At 28.5% G+C, this 23,838-nt stretch overlaps 3 protein-coding genes across 6 annotated transcripts in view; 1 reads left to right on the top strand and 2 right to left on the bottom strand.

Annotated features, from left to right (window-relative positions):
- LOC109852661 (scavenger receptor class B member 1-like) overlaps positions 1 to 3,644 on the bottom strand; it is a 22,720-nt gene extending 19,076 nt beyond the window's left edge. For 2 of the 3 annotated variants that reach the window (XM_020424242.1, XM_020424068.1), the window contains exon 1: positions 3,281 to 3,640. The gene's annotated coding sequence lies outside the window, so the exon portion shown is untranslated. Of the gene's footprint in view, positions 1 to 3,280 lie in introns of all 3 variants that reach the window. The other variant, XM_020424156.1, reaches the window with a different exon arrangement.
- Positions 3,645 to 11,372: 7,728 nt separating this feature from the next.
- LOC109863640 (fatty acyl-CoA reductase wat-like) lies at positions 11,373 to 17,463 on the top strand. The gene is made up of 8 exons (XM_020443999.1): positions 11,373 to 12,562; positions 14,033 to 14,126; positions 14,210 to 14,455; positions 14,604 to 14,749; positions 14,958 to 15,260; positions 16,212 to 16,499; positions 16,593 to 16,850; positions 17,102 to 17,463. The coding sequence occupies exons 1-8, from the start codon at positions 12,390 to 12,392 to the stop codon at positions 17,196 to 17,198; spliced, it is 1,605 nt and encodes a 534-aa protein (XP_020299588.1). The 5' UTR covers positions 11,373 to 12,389; the 3' UTR covers positions 17,199 to 17,463.
- Positions 17,464 to 21,243: 3,780 nt separating this feature from the next.
- LOC109855632 overlaps positions 21,244 to 23,838 on the bottom strand; it is a 92,434-nt gene continuing 89,839 nt past the window's right edge. For both annotated transcript variants that reach the window (XM_020430128.1, XM_020430217.1), the window contains one exon: positions 21,244 to 23,724. In XM_020430128.1, the coding sequence (XP_020285717.1) occupies positions 23,607 to 23,724 (118 nt within the window). In that variant the 3' untranslated portion in view covers positions 21,244 to 23,606. The remainder of the gene's footprint in view (positions 23,725 to 23,838) is intronic.

Below are 23,838 nucleotides of genomic sequence, written 5' to 3'. Positions count from 1 at the left end.
CTGGCACCTCTGTTTCCGAGAATGTTCGTCCTACAGCGAATCTATAGCGGGAGTCTACTGTAATTCGATTCGCTTCGATTCGAATGAAAATTCGTTAATTCGATTCGATTCGATTCGACATAAAAAATCTTTGATTCGCACATCTCTAACAAAATATATAATTTTTAAACGTCTAAATTAATTAATTCGACTCTCGTATAAACTACCCGTTATATCACTACTTAAAAACACTTAAAATCATTGTAAACAAAATATAATGACCAAAAAACAATTAATAATCTTGTTGTCAACGGATTTTTGTGTGACGTAGGTTCAATAATAAATAGTCATTACTTATAAGGAATCACATTATTTACGTCCGAAAATACAAAGTACGGGTCGAATAAACCGGCTCTATCAGCCGGCTCTATAATTTATAGCACGTTGAGGATTATTTATGTCTCTGTTTGTAAGAAATAATTTAGTAGAAACTTGTTTTGTGTAATATCGTTTAATAATAAATATTTTCCAAGTCACTATTTTTTATCATACAACATTGTTTACATATAAATTTAATATATCGTTTGAACACACTCATGTAAAATTTATTTAGTACAATTTATATGATCTTTGTAGGTTTCTTCAGAAATATTATGCTTTCTCTAAATTTTGCTGTTAACGAAACAGAATTAATTGATTTTGCCATCAAACATTTTTTACTTTTCCTTCTTGAACAGACCTTAAGACAGTTTAATTTTGCACATGATTTACATATGATGACAAGAGAGTGCGTGATCGTATTATCATTTACGAAAGGGAACGCGTGATATGTGTTTAAATCATATACAATAATCACAGGATTATAGTGTTGCGATTACGTGTATGTACAAGATGTCTGGAAAATTTTAACACAGCCGAAGTGTAAAGATAGATTGAATCCGAACAAAACCGTCACGTCATTATTTTGCAAAAGTGGTAATATTTGTTGTGTCATTAATTAATTAATGTGAGCCCATGAGTGTGGAAAATACTCTGTAGACATGTATGATTTACAGTTGTATCGCCATAAAAATTAGCTGATCACAAGAAGCTGTGTCACATACTGTTCGCTTGCTTGTTTCACATTTCGTTGCTAAGAAATTGCATGAGATAAGCTATTTTTCTTTACAATTGAAAATTATACGCTTACAGAATTTGGACTATCGTTTTCCACGCGTTCATTGACTGACACTACTACTTTATCAATAACTCAATAAATATTGCAAATTTTGCAAAATAATAAATAAATTTTTGTATTAGATTAATTAATCCGCAGGTGTGTCAAAATTTTTTAAACACATTTTGTTTTAATCTCCAATTTTGTATAACTATACAATATGTAAACATCTCTGTCAATTTTAGTTATTTGTATTCTTATATAAAAATAAAATTTTTATCATATACAAAGAAATAGAGGTAAAGAAAAATATATATATATGATAGATACATGTAAAAATATATATATAATCGGAAGCGAGTAACATTTTTGCATAAGTGCAACATACATTATTTTGCTTGATAATTTTTATACTAAATGATTATAATACACAAAGAACTTTAAGTTTCTAATAACATTGAGTTTAAAGTTTTCTCATAGTCAAATTTGTTATCGTCAATGTTGCTGGGTGTAAACAAAATTATAAAAAACAAAAATCGAAATGACGATAACAAATTTCGATAAATGCAATTTTTTACTTTTTAATTTGTATCAAACGTGACAATATATCTGATAACATAAGAATCGACAACTCTTTACTTCTGCAAATTGAGAAATATTTGACGATAGACCGAAAGCTATGTTCGCTCAAAAAATGAACAATATAGCAATTTTTACAATCATATCAGCAAATGTTCTACATCAAACTTTTATGCTATCTGGGGAAAAAGGCACAGAGCACTCCAGATTATGCGCGCAAATTTAAGTATTGCAAGTAAACTTGGCGAAAAGTTTATTACTTCCGTGCACCTCCTGATTCTAGAATTTCTTAAATTTAAAATTGAGATTCGTGTATAGTATTGTCGTCAATACATGTGTGTGTGTGTTTCCGATAATCTTAGAAAGAACTGGATCAAAGTTTAAGAGATAACTCAGAAGAGACATAACAAAATCTTATACGAAATATCATTATCAGTATAAAAGTTCTTTTCAATATAACTACTAAAATAATTGTGTAATTCTTTGTTATACAGAAATGATAATATTAACTACAATAATAGTGAAAAATGAAAAGAGGTTGATTATGTTGAAAATACAAACAATTTTTATAATATCTAAACTTCTCACTACAAAAATCTTATTATTGAAAAATCATCGTATAATACAGTACTTACAAAACTGCGCTTAACAAGATTTTTACAGTTAATTAGTTTTGCAAACATTTCTAATTGCTTATTTGTTTTACTTTTCAAAATTAGTTTGAAACTTGTATTATTGAAAAAAAAACTTATATGCATTTGAAAAAATGATAAAGTTTTTGTAAAACCATTGCTTGATTTTTTCTGTCCATCACTTATATCTCTATACAAAGTATGCATTTAAATGATATGTATTTAAATAATCAGGTGTCTCAGATGATCGAATATGTACGGGAACAATTCTAGATACGTAAATGTGTTTTCAAACTGATATAATTAATTTTAATGTATTAAAATTACTATATGTTTTATATAAGGAAATACTTGAAGTTTTAGTGGAATTGACTTTACTCAAAGTGAATCATGTGAAGATTTTTTAGATTTACACACAGACAAGAAATGAACATTCAATAATTTAATTGTCTTCATTTCAATAAAAAGATATAGTCAATAAAATTATTAATATAATAAAATATTAAAATATAATAAANCTATTTTATTCTCTATAAAAAAGCAAATTTAAATACACGTTTCCGGTGAAGAAAAGATTTTGAAATTTTTTCACAAAAATATATAATAATTATAAATAATAATATATATATATATATATATATATAGAATATAATAATAGTAATAAAATAAAATATTCCAAAAAAAAATTTTTTAAATTAATATTGCTCAGTCAAACGTGTTTTTGAGATTTATTTATAAAAGATTAAGAATATAATAATAGTAATATAATAAAATATTCCAAAAAAAAATTTTTTAAATTAATATTGCTCAGTCAAACGTGTTTTTGAGATTTATTTATAAAAGATGTCTTTAATTTCTAATGTATAAAAATATATTCTACTTATTATACACTTTGTTTATAATATTTTTTGTAAAACAACAAAATTATACTTACTTTTAGTCTGCTATAATGTAGGAAATACACTAGAATTAAGCAATAAACATCCGCACAACAACGTGACGTCGCTCCCCGCTTTGTTTTTAAATTAAAACAATCACTTTTCACAAGTATCGTATTGTAACAGAAAATTTTACGAAATATATATAACGGAACTTAAAAAAAAAAGAACAAATTATTGTCAAAACAAAGTGGATTTCACTATCGAATTCAATATTGAAAATGTGGATAAACTACGTGAAAAAAATTATATTATATACATTCGTTGAAAATTTGTCTTAACAAGCTCTTTTCCCGTAGATACAATTTCTCACTAGTAGTTTCGCTCTTTCTCAATTGTATAGTAGTGCTAGTGAGGCTTGTGTGCAGTTCTCTTTATACTGTCGTTCGAGAGGAAATCCCCAGTCAAACGATCCTCCTCTTTGCAGCCACCAGCTGTAGCAATCACTTGTGCCTGCATACGTAGTGTTGCGTTGATAATGCAAGTTACAATTTATTTTTATTTGTTTAATAAAGAAGAAGGAGATAGAACATTTATGTAGACATTCGGTGAAAGGAACGTTTGCAGATATCAGATACTTACTATCATCGATGTCAAATAAACGGAGCACCATATCAAAAAATACAATGTTACTTATGCTCAATTTCTTTATCTCTAATAAATTCTCGATAATTTTATCTAAAAAATAAAGTATATCTTTTTGTACATCTTTATCTAGAAGATAGCTATCGGAAGGTATGAAGAAATCGAGCCTTAGAGAAACATTGCTTTTATTACATATTCTTCAAGACGTCAAAAATCTAATTGTGTTTATGTTTTAATAATAATAAAATCTCTGACAGTTAGTTTTCAAGTTTTAATGTAAATTAGTTGAAAATGGAAAATTTTCTTTGCGCAATTGAAATTATTGTAATCCTTGAATTTTGAACATATTACATATGTATTCTATTAAAGTATTTTTTAAAGAATAAATAAAAACTGTGTCCAAAAGAGTTAACACCGTGTTTTAACTTTCAAATTGAACGTTAATCTTTAACATTGCGAGAATTCGCATGAGAGAGACTATTTTTTTCTCGAATGACTGCAAATCGGACAAGATAAATGTCAGTACTCAAGAAAATATATTATAAAAAACCATGAAATCTTATGACTTATGTAAAAAACTCTTATAAATATGTATAATAAAAAAAACAGAAATAAAGAAGTGCTAAAGCCAAGAATTTTTCTTTTGTTTCATACGTAAAAGACTAAATATGTTTATAGATGTTTTAAATTAAAAATAAGTTATGCACCGACAAATAATTTATTCTTTTTTCTTTATTATTTCTCTTTATTATTATAGGAGATTTAAAAAGTTTTTCAAAACTAAAATATTTAATTTAATATTCTCCTATAAAAAAATTTTGCGAAAAAATCTTAGATATCACTTTAAGCATTTTTCATAACGTACGAATCATTTAAATTTTATTTTTTTATTTAATTATCATGTGTATTATAGTTGAAATCCTCCAACATTCACTACTACACTAAGCATAAACAAAATACAATATGCCATTTAAAAAATAGAGTTGATCTTGACATTTTCGAAACGCTTTCACTCACAAAAAAATTATTATTATAGACTCTCTCGATATCATACAACTTTGTAGTTAACAATATTTTCATATTTCTAAAAATAGCATAAATATTTCAAAGGTAGACAAAAAGGTACTTCTCCATTCTGTATATATATAATATATTTACTTCTCTCTATATATATAGTTAAGTTAATATTAGAAACATATTTAAATAAATAAGCTTGTTTTATGTCACAGTTGTTTTAAATTGCAATAATATTCATTTAATAGTTTTTATTCCGATACCAATGCGTCTGCTTCTCATGTTATTGCGACACTGCATTGTATTAATTGTTTTTTAAGCATAAGCATTTAAAATTTAAATGACGCAAAGAATACTTTTACAAATAAGTCATTGTATCTTGTTGTTTTTGTGTTAAAAGGTAAGACAAATTGCTAGTTTGATCGGCTGTATCAAAAGAGTCACTTTGTAATGCGTTACGGTTGAATGCAATATTGCCGCGTTAATGCAACTGCAACGTACTCACCACTTGTTTTGTGTGTGTGTGTGTATGTATTATATGTATGTATGTATGTATGTATGTATGTATGTATGTGTAAAAACAAACCTTAAAACATCAAAACTATTTGAAAAAATAAGTCTGATTAATGTTATACGTAAATTATAAACAAATTTATTTATAATGTATGAACAGAATAAATGTATATAAAACTATTAGTCTTAATCGTGTTATATAGTACTATACATTGATAATATTGAATATCAAACATGTATAAATGATTTATTATTTAAATTTTATTTGCTTCTAGCTAAGCTCTTGCAAACAAGTGTCATCTAAAATTGCAAATGTAACAAGCGTTTTTTACTCATATAATGATAACATTTTTTATCATCTTCCACGAAGATCATTTTATTTCAATGCAAATTAACTCTCAAGTATTATTGCTGCGTATTATTCACACATGCTCTGTTAAGATGATTAAATTATAACACAAAACAAATTATGTATTATTCTTTCTTTATTGTTATTGTATACAGATACATACAATACAATGTTAGTTTGTACGATATTTCTTAATGTTATATATTTTATTTAAATTTTGTTTCTATCCCATACATGGAACATTTTATAAATATTTATTAGACGTTATATTGAATCATGAACGTCTATCAGATATCTAATGGACGTTATGTCTGTGTGAGACTAAAGAAAAAGTTGCTTTAAATCAAGAAAATATATTTTCTTGAAACTCTCTCTCTCTCTTTCTCTCTCTCTTTTGCTTTAATGGAAAGATTTGTTTATTTTATTTAAGCAACAATATTTAATTTTAAGTAAATGTGCATATCACATATTCAGTATACCATTTTATATCCATACTTTTTTTTTACGTTGAAATACTTTCTTAAAATAGTAATAGTATTAGGGATCCTCGAAAAAAATCATTTATTAATTAAAATATGTTATTTTTTACAACAATAAAAAAATGTAAATCTTTTTTCACTAAAAAAATGTATTCTAGTTAGTAAATATATTTTATAAAAGTAAAATAATAAAATATAAATTAAAATATATATATATATATATATATATATATATATATATATATATATATATATATATATATATATATATAATTATATATAAATTTACATATACTCTCTTAACATGTACGAAGAGCGATAAGTATCCCAAACGACCCGAGAAAAAATGGAAAATCATGTGATCACATATAGGATTATATGTGGATTGGATGTAATTTTGTATGATCGTATAAACTTTTTATATAAAAGTCGAATATAATTTTATATAAGTTGGATATAATTTTATGTGATCGTGTAAAATCAGATCCGAAATTTGGCGCGATCTGATTTTATATGATCATGTATAAATACATAAAATTATGTACAATAGTACATGATTTCTTATATTTATATATGGTTATATATAAAATCAGTTCGCGCCAAATTTCGGATCTGATTTTATACGATCATATAAAATCATATCCAACTTATATAAAATCATATTCGACTTATATAAAAGTTTATACGATCATACAAAATTACATCCGATCTACATATAATCTTACATGATCATATAATTTTCTATTTTTTCTCGGGGACGCATAAATGTGATAATACATTACTGCTGACAGTGAAGATTTATTCTTTAGAAGAACAAATGTCAAACGCTGGCTCATTACATAACGTTCTGCACGCTCGCACATAATGTTCTGTGACAATTTACCAAAGTAAACGTTATGATTTTTGCAACTTAGCCCACACTTTAACTCTTGCACTTTACAAAGGACAAAATTTACAAGTTAAGCTTTTAATTGCCATCTCATCTGCCAAATATGAATTCGCGTGTAATTTTTATTTATTTTTAAATCTGAAAAAACTTTTTAAGCGACAATAAAGTCATAATGCCAATAATTTTGAAAAGAAGAAGAATTTGAAAAGCAAATGTAATACACATTATATCATAAATATAAAAGAATAATTCTTCACAGTACTCTCACGTCTCTTCTGAATTTTTCTTAGTGATACTTCAAACTTTACTGCAATGATTGATTTTAATGAAATACGAAAAAAACAATGAAATCCAAAAAGAACATAAGATACTTGCACTAAACCGACAAGTGGCTGAACCGGTTACATAACCGGATTTAAATCTCGTCTTACTTCTTAGGTATTCTTACTTCTAACTTATTCAAAATTCTCGGAAAAAAGTACAAATTGGCAAGAATGTGAGAAATTGTAATCATATGTGACATCATGTTGAGTTATCTAGATGTAAAACTATGTAAGTTGTTTAATATTTGTTTTACGAGCGTGATCGTAAGTGGATGTGTCTTATGACTTTTCTTTTATAGTTGTATTAAATTAAGTATAATAATATCAATTTTTTTGTATTAAAAGTAAAAACTTTGTTGTACACGGCGTACGAAAACAGCGTAACGGAAATCGATACTGCGCATTAGCTGTTTGGCGCTGCGTGTCGCGACCTCTCGTATAAGGCGCTACGTCACACAATATACATATATAAATATAAATTATATGTATATGTATATAAATATATTTATAATGTGTACATAGTTTGTTTTTTTTGGATGTACCTTTATATGTTTGAAGGTAAATAATAAAAAAACGTAATAAATTCGTGTGAGATGTTTTTAAGACGTCACGACCAAAGTCGAAAGAAACACGGGGATTTTTTCTCGTAATTCTTTATTAACAAAAGAGTAACACGTACAAAAAACGTAATTTCAGTAGGTAACGCGAGCGTCGCGCGTCCGAACCGCCGCAAACTCCAAACCAAATCTATCAAACAGAACTGTCGTCCGGGGCAACACTCTTGTCTTCTTTTTTCTAAATGAACGGCGTTTATAACTAATACCGGGCGACCGTAACAATATATTTCATTTCTTGATGTTAATTAAACTACAGTAGATAAAAAAGTAAATTGTCTAATCTAAGTTATTTAAATTTATTTTATTTTTAATTTATTTTTAATGTAATTTATATAAATAATATGTGTTATTAAGCGATTGTATAAACAACTATGTGTTTGCATATAAAGTATATAGAGTATATATAATTATTATACAATAGATGTATAGTATTGCTATAAATGTCTACTATGAATTGATGTATAGTATTGAGATATATAGTATTATAAATGTCTACTATAAATGTCTACTCTACCGTTAAATTCTAAAGTAAGAATAGCACTTTATCGATAATCGAAAAGTTCACTCGTGTTTACGTGTATTTATAAAGGTTTTGTGTTCTGCTATACACGATAAGCTTTCCTTGGCAAAGAGTTAAGAAAAAACTATTCGTGTATCTGCAATTCTAAATTTTAATCGTAGTACTACTTATTTTTATAACAGAAGATCACATGTTCAAAAATTAATTAAACATAATAAAGCGCAATTATATATATTGCTTAATGTTTTATTTATTGTTTATTTAATTTCTATATTTTATACTGTTTAAGTATTTATATTATTTTTACATTATTTTATACTCTTTTTTAAATTATTTTATTTCATTATTTATAACATACATGTATATAATACTGAACGAAGAGAGAAAGAGAGATAAAAACATTAAAATTATATATATTTTAAACTGCGATAAAACTTATACAACAACACTTTTCCGTAATACTCAGAATTGAAACACACTGACACGTGTAATATAGTTCTTTTCATGCAGAATTTTTTTTAAATACCTTAATCAGTTTTTATACATGTATAAATCATTACCATGCAATTAAACTTTAGAGCTATGTCAACATATACTGGAGTCGATATATGTTTTAGAATTAGTATTAGAATAGTGTGGTAGAGTACACACGAATAGATCGAATCGCGTAGTTATATATATGAGCGCTAATAGCAACTAAAATTGCTCACCAAGCGCAGAAAATCACGTTAAATCACACAATCGGCAACAAAACTACGCGATATGATATTTAGAAATAATTTTAACAAATAACGACAAGTTTTGCAACAAAAAATTTACATTAATAGCCAAGATTTAAATCTTTGATATTTTGAAAGCTAAAAATAAAAAACTGAGAATATCGATGACTATTTACAGTATCGATAGAAGCTGGTTTCATTACATTGACTGATCTAAGCATCGGTTTTTTCTATTTAAGAAAAATTGTATATATCACACTTACGAAATATTCTCATTAAAATATTAAATTTATATGTTCTTTTCATAATTCTATAAAATTAAATGTAACGATATATTTCTTAGCATTTGACAAATTCCGGCTTGATAAAATCTCTATTGTTGTAAATAATAAATTATGTGTAGCACAAAAGTTTTCTTATTGTATATTCTTTATTTTATTTTAACTTTACTTTAAATAAGAATGTTAAACAATAATTATATATACACAGGCATACACCACATCATTGTCTTCTGTCTTACAATTAGTCAGTTGTTATTTTGTGTTTACTCTCCTGGTCTTTTATTTTCTTGACGAATAATATTCGACAAAAACAAAAACACCTTTGTCAGTCACACATATCTTTTACAGTATCAAATCCATGTATAATATAAATAATATAAACGTCCTACTGTTTTTTATAAATATAAATATGTATTTTCAATATATATATATATAAGAGATATCTTATTTTGACCAATTCAGTCAATATTTTCTCTAAAACTATTACAAAAAACAATGTTTTACATAAAAGTAAAACGGTTTTGAGAGGTTACATATTTTAGTCAAATTGTTTTATTTTTAAGTGGAAATGAAAAAAAGATAAAACTTATCTTTATTTTTTTTAAATGAAATATCAATATGTAATTGTAACTCACTCTAAGACAAATACAATGATCATATTATAAACATTTAAAGTCACAGATATAAAAAGATTAACAAACAAAAACGCTAAAGTTTGCTTGTCACGAATACGATTTGCGTTATGATCAGGAGCATATATATATATATATATATTATTATATTCTTTTTAAAGAATTATATTTTCTCTCTCTAAACTGAGAAATATAATTATATTTTCTTTAAAAAGAAAAACTTTGAAATTTATATTTTTTTAAATAATTCAATAACAAAGTTTCAATTCTTGACACTAGACAAGAAAAAAAAGAAAAATAATTGCGTGTCATAATTTAGCCAAATACTTGATTAAAAATCAAATGATTCTCATTTAAAAAATAAATTTAGGATTTAATTCTAAATTTTTTAGAAAACTGATTTAGCCACTTTAGTAGGTAACACTAAATTTAGACACTATAAGTATATAAGACATATGTTACATTTGTATACAAAATTTGAGTATCAAGTTTAAAAAAAATAATGGTACAGATGATTGGATATAAAATTTCAAAAAAATAATGCCAATTTTCTACTCGCAAACGCGCATTCACATGTAAAATAATAAATTTTTTGGTTTTTCACTTTTCTTATGTCCGTGATCTTGAATGTCTATGATCATTACAATTGTCTTGAAATGAGTTACAATCGTAGACGTTCGAAAAATTGCGGTTCTATTCGAGAAAATAGAGGACATTTGCACATCTTTTGGCGTTTTTAGAAGTAAATAACGTTTAAACTGTCGTTCTCCTTGAAACTGTCCTTCCTCAGAAACAGGTTTTTGCATCATTAATAATTTGAGAAGAAAGTCTCTGAGTTGATTAAAATGAGATACCCTATATCTTTATATAATCGCAAAACCAGTTTACACAAATCTTGTTGTGGAAAAAGTGGGTTCGGAACTTTATATAAGTCAGTCTTTCGTGAAGGCTATCCACTTTAATGTGACGCTTTATAAAGTAAAATACTTTGCCAAGTTGTGAATTATTCTATATCAAAATTGTCAGGAAGACATTTGTGAATATTGTTTTGCGGATGTGAATTAATTATAAATAAAAATATAAATAGTTTAAATATAAATATATAATATAAATATAATATAATATATAAAATATAAAAATATAAACAAAAATATATAGAGAGAGGTCTAAAAGAGAAATAATTGTTAGTTTTATTTTTATTTTTTATCAGTGAAAATAATAAGATTAGTTATCTTGATCAGTGTTAAATATCATTTTGTTACACGTTACAAGAAGATACTTCTAAATTAGTATACCGAAATTATCACAATACGTTAGAAAAACTAACTACTGTACAAAAATATTTTTTTTCCGTTAGCAATGTGATATGGAGTTGACGTTTAATGAACTTCAAATAAATAATACTGTTTTAATTTTACTCGAGTTTGTGTTCACTAAAGTGTTTCAAATGTGAATTATTTTTGTAACTACATTTAGTTTTCTTTCTCAAGTTATTTTGTATTGACTTGTATGTATTACCTTTACTCTTTGGTCGGTTTAATGTTTAATTTATCTTTACTTACTGAATATAAATGTACATTTTAAAATATTTACATAAAAATAATGTAAATTATATGCATGAAAAGGCTTAGTCTCGACTGAGACTTACGAAAACAATGTCCTAAATTATCATATTTTATTTACATAATTAGTATAAAATATTCATCAACTTAATTTGTTGTTTAATACGTAAGACGTATCAATGTATATATTGTCGCTGCCATTATGAACAGTAAAAAGCAATAGATTCTTTCTATTACACGTGTTACGTTACAAGTGTCCTTGAACAATTTTTTGACGTGTGTGTCAATATTATGCAATGTTAAGTAAGAATTCTTATCTTTAAGTTACATTATTTGAGCTTGCCTTTTTTATAGCTGTTTATTTTCATGACAAGTTAGTGTAAATGTAGTTGTGCATACGTAGCATCGTAGCGCCCATATAAATACATCCGCTTGCTTTAATTCTTTATTCGGCTGCGTCCCGACGAGAAGTCGGGATCTAACCTTTCAGAAAAAACAAATTCTTATTTTTTAAAAAAGTGATCAAGTATTGACGGTGATTAAAAATTGTAAATTTTTATATAACAATTTTGTGACAAAAGTGAAATCAGACAAAACCTAAACATTTAGAAAAATAATCAAAATGTCACTTATAAGCACTTCTTATATCGATGACTTATTGAGTATGTCCGAATCTCCGGACAATAACAAAGTGAATTGCCAAGCTGAAATTCCTCAATTCTTTGCTGGTAGCAACATTCTCATAACTGGTGGTTCTGGATTTCTTGGTATACTTCTAATAGAAAAGTTATTACGGTAAGTATTTTAATATAAAAATTACCAATGCATTGTGAACGTACTATAATTCTATTCATTAAAGTACACATATAAGTACCCTAATAGACAAATTGTGAAAATATTGCACAAAAATGGCATCATGAATAACGACGATCCTGCAATGATTGCACTAAGATGATTCGTCATAACGCAACAGTTGTCGAAATAAAATTTTGTAAATAATATTTTTAAAAATTTCGAAAAAGTCGTTATGCATTTCCATAAATATATACATGAATTAAGTTGATTTCTTCATATGCAATTATATTTCTCTACATATTTTAAACATTACATAGCTGAAATTTTTTTCTCAATTATTGGACAATTTCTTTTTGAAATTAATTTTGCAAATATACTGCTAAGATTCGCCATATCGTTATTCTTTTGTCGAAATAGTATTTGGAAAGTAATTTTGCAAACAACTACAAATATTTGATAAAAGATCAATGTTTTTACATCTATTTCCTAAAATATATCTGTATAATTGCAAATTACAATTTTAGTGCAAGATTTCGTCACATAATTTTGTAAATGTTTTCCTATCAGAGCACCTAATAAAAAAACATTCTTCATAAATTTTTATTATAAGATTTTGTTTTTAACAACATTGAAAAATTGATATTATTCACTTATCTGTACTTATCTGTACATTGCATAAAAAATTTTATGTGTATATAACAAAATATATACATATATATACATATATATATATACAGGGTATCCGACAATTACTTTAACATCTCTCGTAGGCAGGTAGAAGGAGTAAAACTAAGTCGAAAAGTCATGAACCATTTTTTATTACATATAGTAAAGAAGTAATTGTTGAATAAATCAAGCCAATCAGCGCCGACCTTTAGCCGGGCTCACCTCAGTGAGCCGCGCGGAGCGCTCACGCACACCAGACGTGTGGTTCACTGACGTGCGTTCGGCTAAAGGTCGGCGCTGATTGGCTTGATTTATTCAATAATTACTCCTTCATTATATGTAATAGAAAAAAATGGTTCAGGACTTTTCGACTTTCGACTTTACTCCTTCTATTTGCTTACGAGAGATGTTAAAGTAATTGTCGGACACCCTGTATATATATATATATATATATATATATATATATATATATGAGAGAGAGAAAGAGAGAGAAACAGCATGACTATAGTAGCAAAGCAAATAGAACACTGCTCTCTCTCCCATCTGCTTTGTCATACAACTAAGAACGATACACAAAGATCGCGATGAAAGAGAAAAAAACCGCATTAACCGAAAAAACACAAAAAACTTTAAGTAAAAAACAAAGTGACCAATCAAGCATTCTCAACTGTTAGATTACAATCGTGACTACAAATAGTCATTTTGCTTCAAAGTATTAGGATACTTCTATTTTTCCTTACTACTTCAGTTTTTTGTACTTATGAGCAAAAGCAAAACAAACTATTTAAATCACGATGTTTCAAGGTGTTGCCCGGACCTAAAAAAGATATACATGATTATGAGGTCGAAGAAAGGAAAATCATCTGAACAACGATTTAAAGAACAGTTTGATGACCCTGTCAGTAAAATAAAATAAAAAAATAACAGAAACATATAATTAAATTTAAAAAAATAATAGTTACTATAGATTTGTTTTTTTAGGTTTACGAGAGATTGAAAAAAGAACGACCTAACTTTATTGATAAAATACAACTCGTAGAAGCTGATTGTTCCGAGCTAAATCTTGGATTATCACTACAAGATCAAGAACATCTTTTAGACACAAATATAATTTTTCATGTTGCAGCGACCGTACGATTTAATGAACCAATTCGAAATGCAGTAAACATAAATATAAGATCAACGAAACAACTTCTTCTTTTCGCGAAAGAAATGCCGAATTTAAAGGTAAATAGCAGGAAATAAATACTTTAATCAAATATTTTTTGTATGTGTTAATTGTTTCTCTTCAAAAAGTAAAATGTCAAATCATATTGTATTGCTAAGCCATATATTTATGACATAAAATGCTTCTATTTTTTCTTTATGTATTCAGGCATTTGTTTATGTGTCGACTGCATTTTCTCACTGCGTGAACAAACGTATAGAAGAAAAGTTTTATTCTTCGCCCATGGAACCAGATAAACTTTTAACATTGCTTGATATACTTGATGATAAACAACTAGACAACTTAACTCCATTGTAAGTATTACTGTATCATATATATATTATTTTTTTCAAAAATATAATAAAAATATAGTAAAATACAAACTTTAATTTTTGTTTATTCTTATAATATTTGTTTCTTTAAGTTTATTTTGTTGATCATTTTTAATTTGTTGTTAAGTGCAAAGTATTTTTAGTTTTTTAGTTTTATTTTTCTCGTTTTTTTTTAATCGGACAATTATAGTTTAATAAATCAATGGCCAAACGTATACACGTTTACAAAAGCAATTGCCGAAGAGACCGTACGTCAATATAGCATCGGTATACCGACTTGTATTGTACGTCCGTCGATTGTAATGACAACGGCAACTGAGCCAGTGCCTGGATGGACCAACAACATCTATGGAGTGTCAGGCGTAGTGTTTAGCGCTGGCTTAGGTTTGTTACGTAGTTTACATTGCAATTCTGAATGTGTAGCAGAAATTGTACCTGCCGATTACGTGGTTTCTCATATAATCGCTGCTTGTTGGGACACGGCTAAAAGAAAGTAAGCTTATTTTTAAAACTAAGATTTTTTGTTAGACACAAAGGTAGTTTGAAGACTAACTTACTAGTTCATGTATTCGCTGAGGGAGAGATTGACAGTTGTGTGTATATATCGTCATATTTAGTTCTATTCTTTTTAGTAACGCACTTAAGTCATAGCGTCATTAATGTTTTGTCTGCAAGTTAAGCCAAACAAAGTGAGTAAAAGCTAAATAGATAAAATAAGATTATAAAGTGTAATTCAATTGATTTTCTTAGAAAAACAAACAGTGAAGAAAATCCATAAAAGAATGTTTCCTAATGAATGAAAGTTGTTTTTCTAGCTAAAAAAGCGATTTTAATCGAATAAAGAGGAGATAAAAATCGTAAACAGCTATTTTGAGAAGTTCACTTCTGAGAGAAAATTGAGAAGATGGAGAAACGTTAAGACAAAGTGTGTTGAACTTCGTTGAACAAATTTATGTCGAAAAATAAAATATATTTTGAAACTGAAGCTATTTTCTTTTAACATGAAACCAAGTTATTCTTCAAATCACTCTCGTATTTTGTTTGCGTTCAGGTTTTACCACGTCGAATTTGTTATTACTATATATGATAGACGTAATGAAGCGTGTGACACAGCTTCTTACGATCATGTGATTTTCACAACTGACAATCATACACGCTTACAAAGTCCGGATCATCATTTTCCACGCGCTCATATTGGGTCATATGTATAATAACTCATTAACTATAACAAATGTTGCAAAATAGTACATGGCTTTTCGGTCCGGATTGATCAATCTATTTTCATATTTTGACTTGGTTAAAATTAAAATTAAAATTTTTATCCTGTATATATGTACATTGCATTCATTTTATAATATCATATTATAGAATGCGTACTCTTATATCTATTGTTTGTAATACATACATCTATCGTTAATGACGATATGTCGTATTTTCTCATCAGAGACACTCTACTTAGTATCGAGAATACAACTCCAAAGATTGAGGAAGAAACCGAAAGAGTGCCGATGTACAATTATGTATCGTCGTGCCAAAATCCCATTACTTGGAAAATTTTTATGAACTACCTTCAAAAGAACAAAAACATTGTACCAAGCGTATATTGCGTGTGGTACTACATGTTCTTTCTGAATAAACACTTATTTGTTCATCGATTAGCCCAAATTTTTTTGCACATGTTTCCCGCTTTGATAGTGGACGTAGTACTCTTTCTAATCGGTCGGAAACCCATGTAAGTAATTCATTAAATTAATCTAAGAAATAATAAAAAGTTCCTACATATTATTATGTATGCTATAACACAGAATTGACAATTCTTCTTCAGGTTAATAAAGGCTTATAAAAAGATACATAAATTCGAAACTGTAATATCATACTTTACGATTCAAGAGTGGCAGTTTTATAATGACGCTGTCGTAAAGCTTTGGAATCGTATGAGTCTAAGTGATCGTCAAATATTTACTTTCAATTTAAGTGATCTTGACTGGGAATCATGTACTCTTGCAATGATTCCTGGGTTGCGTGTTTACTTAGCTAAAGATCCGCTGAGCACTATAGAGCAAGGAAAAGCAAAATATAGAAAGTGAGTATTGCTATTACATGTAAGATTGCAACGAATTAAACCGTTCTTAGAGCGATTAATGAACGTCAAGTTGGTAAATCAAACAACGGTTGGTCGAGTTGCCAAATTGATACATCAGTAATTACTTTAAAAACGGTTTAACATACTAAAGCGATTAGTGACAAACGTGCGCTACAGTCTTTTTATAAATATTTGTCTTTATTGCTGTGCAATTGCGAGAACATATTTACGAACTTGTTTTTTTATTTCAGGTTAAAGATCGCTCATTACACTTTGTTGACGAGTCTTACAATTTTGTTGTTGTGGAATATTATAAAATTTGTACTTTATATAATATCGTTATGGTGATACTTACATTATGATGCTAGTAATAAGTTACAACATAACAAAATAAAAGGTGTAACTCAGACTATATCATTACTTAGTTTTTCAGCATTGTCGTAATACTTGATATTATATCATTTACAATTTAAGTTGTTGAGTCATTTTCTTTTTTCTGCGTTTTCTAAAGCATTATTTTGTTGAAAGCTAAACTACGTATGATAAATACTACTATATGTATTATGCTATCTATATATTACAAACATTAAAAGCATGCTACGATATACAAAGACAAATCGTGTATTGTTTTCAAAATAAAGTCTTATTTACAAATCACGTATTATTTAATAGCAAATTAAACATACAAATTATTTTGTAATTTTTATAGTGCGTGACATGCACTTTAAATCTATCAAAGATGTGAAAAAATTCATTAATAATTTCATTGAATCAAAACCGCCACATTATTCCCGCGATGGAATTTGACAGTTATCCGCAAAGTGAACTAAATTTATAAAAGTAATAGAAATTATTTTTTTTTTTTTTTTTTTGATAATTATAATATTTTTTTGCGTAATCTATAAATAAAGTTTAAATTTGGTTAGAAAAAAGCATTGAAGTAAATTGCACCTAATCTATAGTATATATATCCCGACCAGAAAACTAGTAGCAAATAAAAACTATACATTTTTTATAACTGGTGATAATAATAAAATATATTATACATATGTGTGTATAAAAATATTTATACTATTTTTGTAACTTGTTTAGATTATAATGTATGTAAAAAAAACAATCTCTTAAGACATGTGTGTGTTATAATTGTTACTTGATTTCACTCTTTTATATAAAATTACAATAGTAGATAACAGGTCTGTCAATTTATAAATTACTTGATATGATTACTTGATAGATTACTTGATATTAAACTTAATATGAAAACAAAAGAAGAGCATTATTTAAAACATATTTTATCATGAATATCATGCGTACGAGATGTATTGATTATCTGTTTATTTGTGTTTAACTTTGTTTATCATTCAAAGTATATGTATGTACAAAATTGAAAGCATAGTCTCTGATTAGAACTAGTTGCGTTTTGCGTTTTGCTGTCGCATTCTGCTATGCCGACAAAATGTTATCAGAAAGCATTACAGTTAACTTTGTTTTCGACTGTATGCTGTGATATTACTCAAACAGCAGAGAAAGGCTAAAAGACATCTTAAAGACGGATATAAAACTTCTAGGACAAGACACGTTTCTAAAATACGACTAAAAGACTTATTAAAAAAAAATCTTATTGTCTTTTAGACATCTTTAAGATATTTTAGCTTTTTTATGATGTCTGAGTAATATCTGAGTTTGTGTTTTGTTCAACAGATTATCGGCATAATAGAACACGACATCATTGTATGTGAATAACATGACAACACAAAAGTCTAAAAGATATCGTAAAGACATCTAAAAGATATCTAAATAATTTAGTCAATTTAGTGTTTTTCAGATATTTTTATGACGTCGAACTTTTTTTTTTTTGCTGTTATTACAAAGCTTATTTCTAAGGTTGTTACATATTTGGATAAAAGAAATACTATATGTTATTCAAACTGTGAACGATACATCAAAGAGAAAAAAATAAAGTTTCTTTTAAAAATAAAGAAAAAGAGAGATAAGTTATAATATATATATTTTCTCCTGTCTGTTATTTAAATATGAGTAAATTTGATGCAACTGATTATAAAAATAGTCAAATTATATTTCAAAATTTTTGAGTAATTCAATAGAATGTCAAGCTTGCGCAAAGAAAGTTTAAAAAAAGTGTTTAAGAAATCGTAACTTTGCAAAACCTGTATACTTCGTTTTATTGAACCTTTTTTATTGAAACTGTCGAAAATTAGGGCTAGCATCTTACAGATTTATATCCTACGTAGAAAATCAGCTCGAAAATAAAATAGTGAAAAAAACAAATGTGTGTACCATAGCTTGTACGTTAATAAAATTGATCAGAAACACAACTTTTTGAGAACTAGAAAATTTCATAAAGTAGACGTTGAAGAAATTTTTGTACATAGTAACTTTAGCTGTTCATTTTTTACTTGGAAAGTTTTTGATATAAAGCAACTATTGGTGCCACTTATCAGAAATGATAAAACTACTGTGAGATGCAAATAAAAGAACTACATTTAGAATTTGCATTTTTTTTAATACGGAACGTCAAAATTCCATAGCGATTTGTGATTGCTATTTACATGATTTCGTACTTACGTAGAAAATTTTTCAGAAGCACACACAAATTAAGATTGCTGTTTCAAGATAGCACAGAAATGACGTTAGTACAAGTTTGTTTTTCCATATTTTGATAACACATTGAGAGTCTGTTACGCAACGGAATCGACAGAAGTGAAACTACGAGGGTATCGCGCAATGGTCCGATAAAAATCTGAGAACTCAGACACGCAAGCGGACGCACATTAAAGATTTCATGTGTATCGTATTACGATATGTCCGGGTTATAAAGAACAAGAACGACCCTCTGCTGTGTTGCATTGTTGCATGTACTGTACATTGTTTACGGCTCCCCACGGCACGCCGGCCCGTTTCTCTGGCGAATCTGCATTTATTGCCACCTAAATAAAGTCCCGTGGCATAAATTGCTTGTTACAGTGTACGGCCCAATGGCGCGAATAAACCGAATCTAAATTTACGTAAAGTAGCGTCTCTCTTTTTTTCTTTTGTTTTTTTCGTATTGTACAAAACGACTGAACGGGGATGATTAGCCGGCGGATTCAGCCGACTTGTGTGAATAAAGTCACTGAAATACAAAAAATGTTTACCCGATTTGCGAACGACCATGTTATCGCTACATGAGAATTATTATACGTGTGTTCGAGTTCTGTAGAAAGAGCAAATGGGAAAAAAATAACGGATCTTTATTTTTATGTAGTTGCGCCAATCATAGAAGCAAAGGTATTCAAAATATCATATGTAACAACAAAGTGATTGTTTTAAATATGTTTTATTTTTAAATGTATTTTATACTTCATTTGTTTTATCTTTTTTTGCAGTTTTTATTTTAACATACTTGATGATTTCACTTCAAACTATTATTGATACCATATGCATTTTGATATCGAATCAGATCACAATTTTCCTCGAAAATTATATATTCGAATTTATAAATCTTTCCTCGATTACGCGAAAACGTTTCGCGTAACGTTATTTTTATGTATCGGCGATGTAATTCTCATCATTGACTCTTTTCTTCCTTGCTGTCTAGAACCGAGCGACCCTTTCAATCCATTCTATGCTTCTTCCTTCGACTCGCTCCTTTTCTCTCAAGGGTATTGTTTTTTCCCAGAGATGGCGAAAAATCGACAGAACTACTAATTGGTTCTGTCAATCCAGATGGAGAAACGGAAGTGGGACAACCAGGTGGGAATGGAGCTCTGACGGAAACACCGAAACGCCGCTCACGTCGATCGGAAAGATTCGTTTTGCACGGAACCATAATAACATCGCTCTCTTCATTAAACCGGAGTTTTCGTTTTTTTTTTCTTATCAATTTACGGCATCGTTACAATGATTATAACTTTCTTACTCAATATACAACACATGTACACATACAAAATACGTGTGTGTAATCGTTTTTACTAATATACTTTACATATCTTTTCTAATAAATAATCTTTGTAACAGATTGATGATTTCACTTCCTTTGAGAGAAGATATAGATAACAACTATAAATTGTAGAATAAATATATCATAAGCATCAATAAAACATAGTAGAAAGTAAAATTGTTACTAAACTTCTGATACTTTTTAGGTTCATATATTGTACGTGTAATTTAATATTAATAATGTTTCTATCACCAACAGTGTTCACATTTTCAACACGAATGATTTAATACAGGCATTTTACTGAAGTAATTTTACAACTGCAATAATAATATTATGCAACGCGGTATTTACCTGAAAATATGATAAACGAATTAATTAATTGAAAGGGAGATACACAAAGCCAAGAGTTTCATAAATTATACGTTTAATATGAAAATAGATGTATACATGTTATTCATTTTATATTCGTTCTTTATTATTGAACAAATAAGGAGAATAGACACAAGAATCATAAAAGGTAATTGAATCCCGATTGTTAGTGTCTAAATATAATTTTAATAGACAAAAACGGTAAAACGTTCGAACACAAAGGAAAGAACAAGAGTTTTGATTTTATTATTTAGTTCTAAATAATGCCATGTACAACGCCGCTCTCGAAAATGTTCTTTGCAAGGCGAATACGTAGAACACAACAAAACGATCTCTCGTGAGATCACGGCCAACTATAGTCGGTGCGGAATCTATTACGATGCTTGTTTGTCACCGCGACCGAATTATCGCAGATCGCGACCGTTATACTGTCGAATGAGCCATATTCATCCACATACATGCAGCTCGGTTTTAGCATCGACACTGAAATTAATTGTCTGTTTTAAAAGATTAGGTCTCTAGAATCAAATTTAAAGATTTCAAATATCAGAGATCATAAAACTTCTATTTTCATTTTTAAGAAGAGCGCAAACAAATCTAAAAATTATAAGACAACTTTTTATCCATATAAGATCTCGAAGAAAGTCCTAAATTGTAAATTTAGGACTCTAAATAAGACTTTTTTTTAGAAAGACAACAAACAAGTGACACAGCTTCTTGCGATCAGCTGATTTTCACAGCGGTAAACTTGAAAATTATACACGCCTACAGAATTCGAAACCCATCGCTTCCCACACACTCATTGGTTCATATTAATTAATTAATACCTCAATAAATATTGCAAATTTTGCAAAATGATAAATGATTTTTCTATTCAAATTCACTCAATCTATCTTCACACTTTGACTATGTTCAAATTTTTCAGACATCCTACATATCGCGAAACAGTACATCTCTTTTGGCTTGGTCATATTTCTACTAACGTTACTCGCGGCAAGTCACTAGTGTGTACACATGTGCGGCGTAAATATATATACAGTTTAAAGATGTATATACATGTGTATAAGTGCTACTATAATGGCATAATATTTGTTAAACTTGAAGAAATTAACATTTAGTGAAATTTTTTTGCAGTCACTTGTGTAAAGTCGTAGTTAGTAAATGTCGAAGAGAGCAATTCGACTTGATTAACTACAATTTTTTGTGCGTAACATAGGCAAATTTATTTATTTTTATTTCTTGAATCTCTAACTAAATAAACTAATTTGATTTAGTATTACAAATATGTCTGCAAAAAAATTATTATTGTTATATGTGCGATTTGAAACAAAAATAATTTCTCGCGCACTATATATATATATATTTATCAGTCGTAATCAATTGAATAATTGACAACAACGGCGCGTTAAGTTCTATTTCTACGTGGTACTAATCACTATGTTTTCACATTGGAGAATTAATTAATATTAATCACACACTATACGCGTCAGAAACTCTCTGTAATCGAAAGATTGATTAGCAATTGTCTAATGTATATATGTATCTTATATGCCAATTTAAAGAGGAGAGTATAATATTATTAACGCAAGTCAATACGCAAACATAAGAATAATTTACAACAGTAAAATGTCAATATATACATATACTAATACTCTACTATATATATTTCTTCATATACTTTATTTAAAATAAAATATTTAAAATAAAAAACTGGCGATGTTTATATGTGACAATTTATTAGTCGATCAATCCTTCGACTGCAAGAGAGATTTCGCGCGTCGATATACGCAGTGAGTTTGGAATATTCGTACGAGTACGTACACAAAAAAGAGAGACAGAAGCGGCAAAATCTATTCGCACAAAAATATCTACCGGACTGCAAACGTATAAAAACATTTCTAACGTTAAAAAAATTTGTGATCCGTATATAAGTAAAGTTGTTTAATTATATAAACTTGCTTTTTTATACTTAAAACAAGACTCTTTTAATTATGAAAAAAAATCCAAGAACGTGGCTTAATTTGACGACAAACACTTTTCCCTGAAGCAGTTTCTGCACAAGAAATGAACGAATCGCTTTTATCCTCTCTCACTGCGGATTTATCCGACGCTCGCGCTCCGTTGCCTGGGTGACGCTTTTAGAAAAAGAACTGACTGTGAAGCGGATGTCGTTTTCGCACACACGCGAATCCCGAGCGCGCGAAACGTGACAACGGTAGCGACCGGCTAATCGCGCGTCGTTTTCAGTCTGGGCGCACATGTCACGTCAAACCTCTCTGCCATGCCGGCTAGGTCCACTGAGACGTACGGACGACCGATAGAAACGTCACACGCAGCTTCCTCAAGGTGATCTTCGAGGACACACCGCGAGTCAATGATTTGGTCGCCGTGTCAACACACTCTCGCGCTTGCTAGTCCTTCTCTCAGCCTGTGTTTTATAAAATTGATCACTGCACTTCACAGACAAAGAAAGTCTCGAAGCTGCAAGGACTGTCGTTCCATTTGAGGCCTTTGCCATCTCTGTTCCACAGCTCCAGGCAGTGCTCCTCCTCGCCGTTCTCGTATCTGAAGTGCGAGAAATACTATCATATGGGATTCGCGCGACAAATCGCTTTTTTTGTCAAACAAAAAAACTAAATGTACGTTTAATGACATAAGTATTTGAAATCTCATGATCTT

This window comes from Pseudomyrmex gracilis, unplaced genomic scaffold (assembly GCF_002006095.1).
Source record: "Pseudomyrmex gracilis isolate BER0280 unplaced genomic scaffold, ASM200609v1 scaffold_0, whole genome shotgun sequence".
Classification (NCBI taxonomy): Eukaryota; Metazoa; Arthropoda; class Insecta; order Hymenoptera; family Formicidae; genus Pseudomyrmex; species Pseudomyrmex gracilis.
The sequence above is the reverse complement of the archived record's forward strand: the minus strand, read 5'-3'. Positions and strand labels throughout refer to the sequence as shown.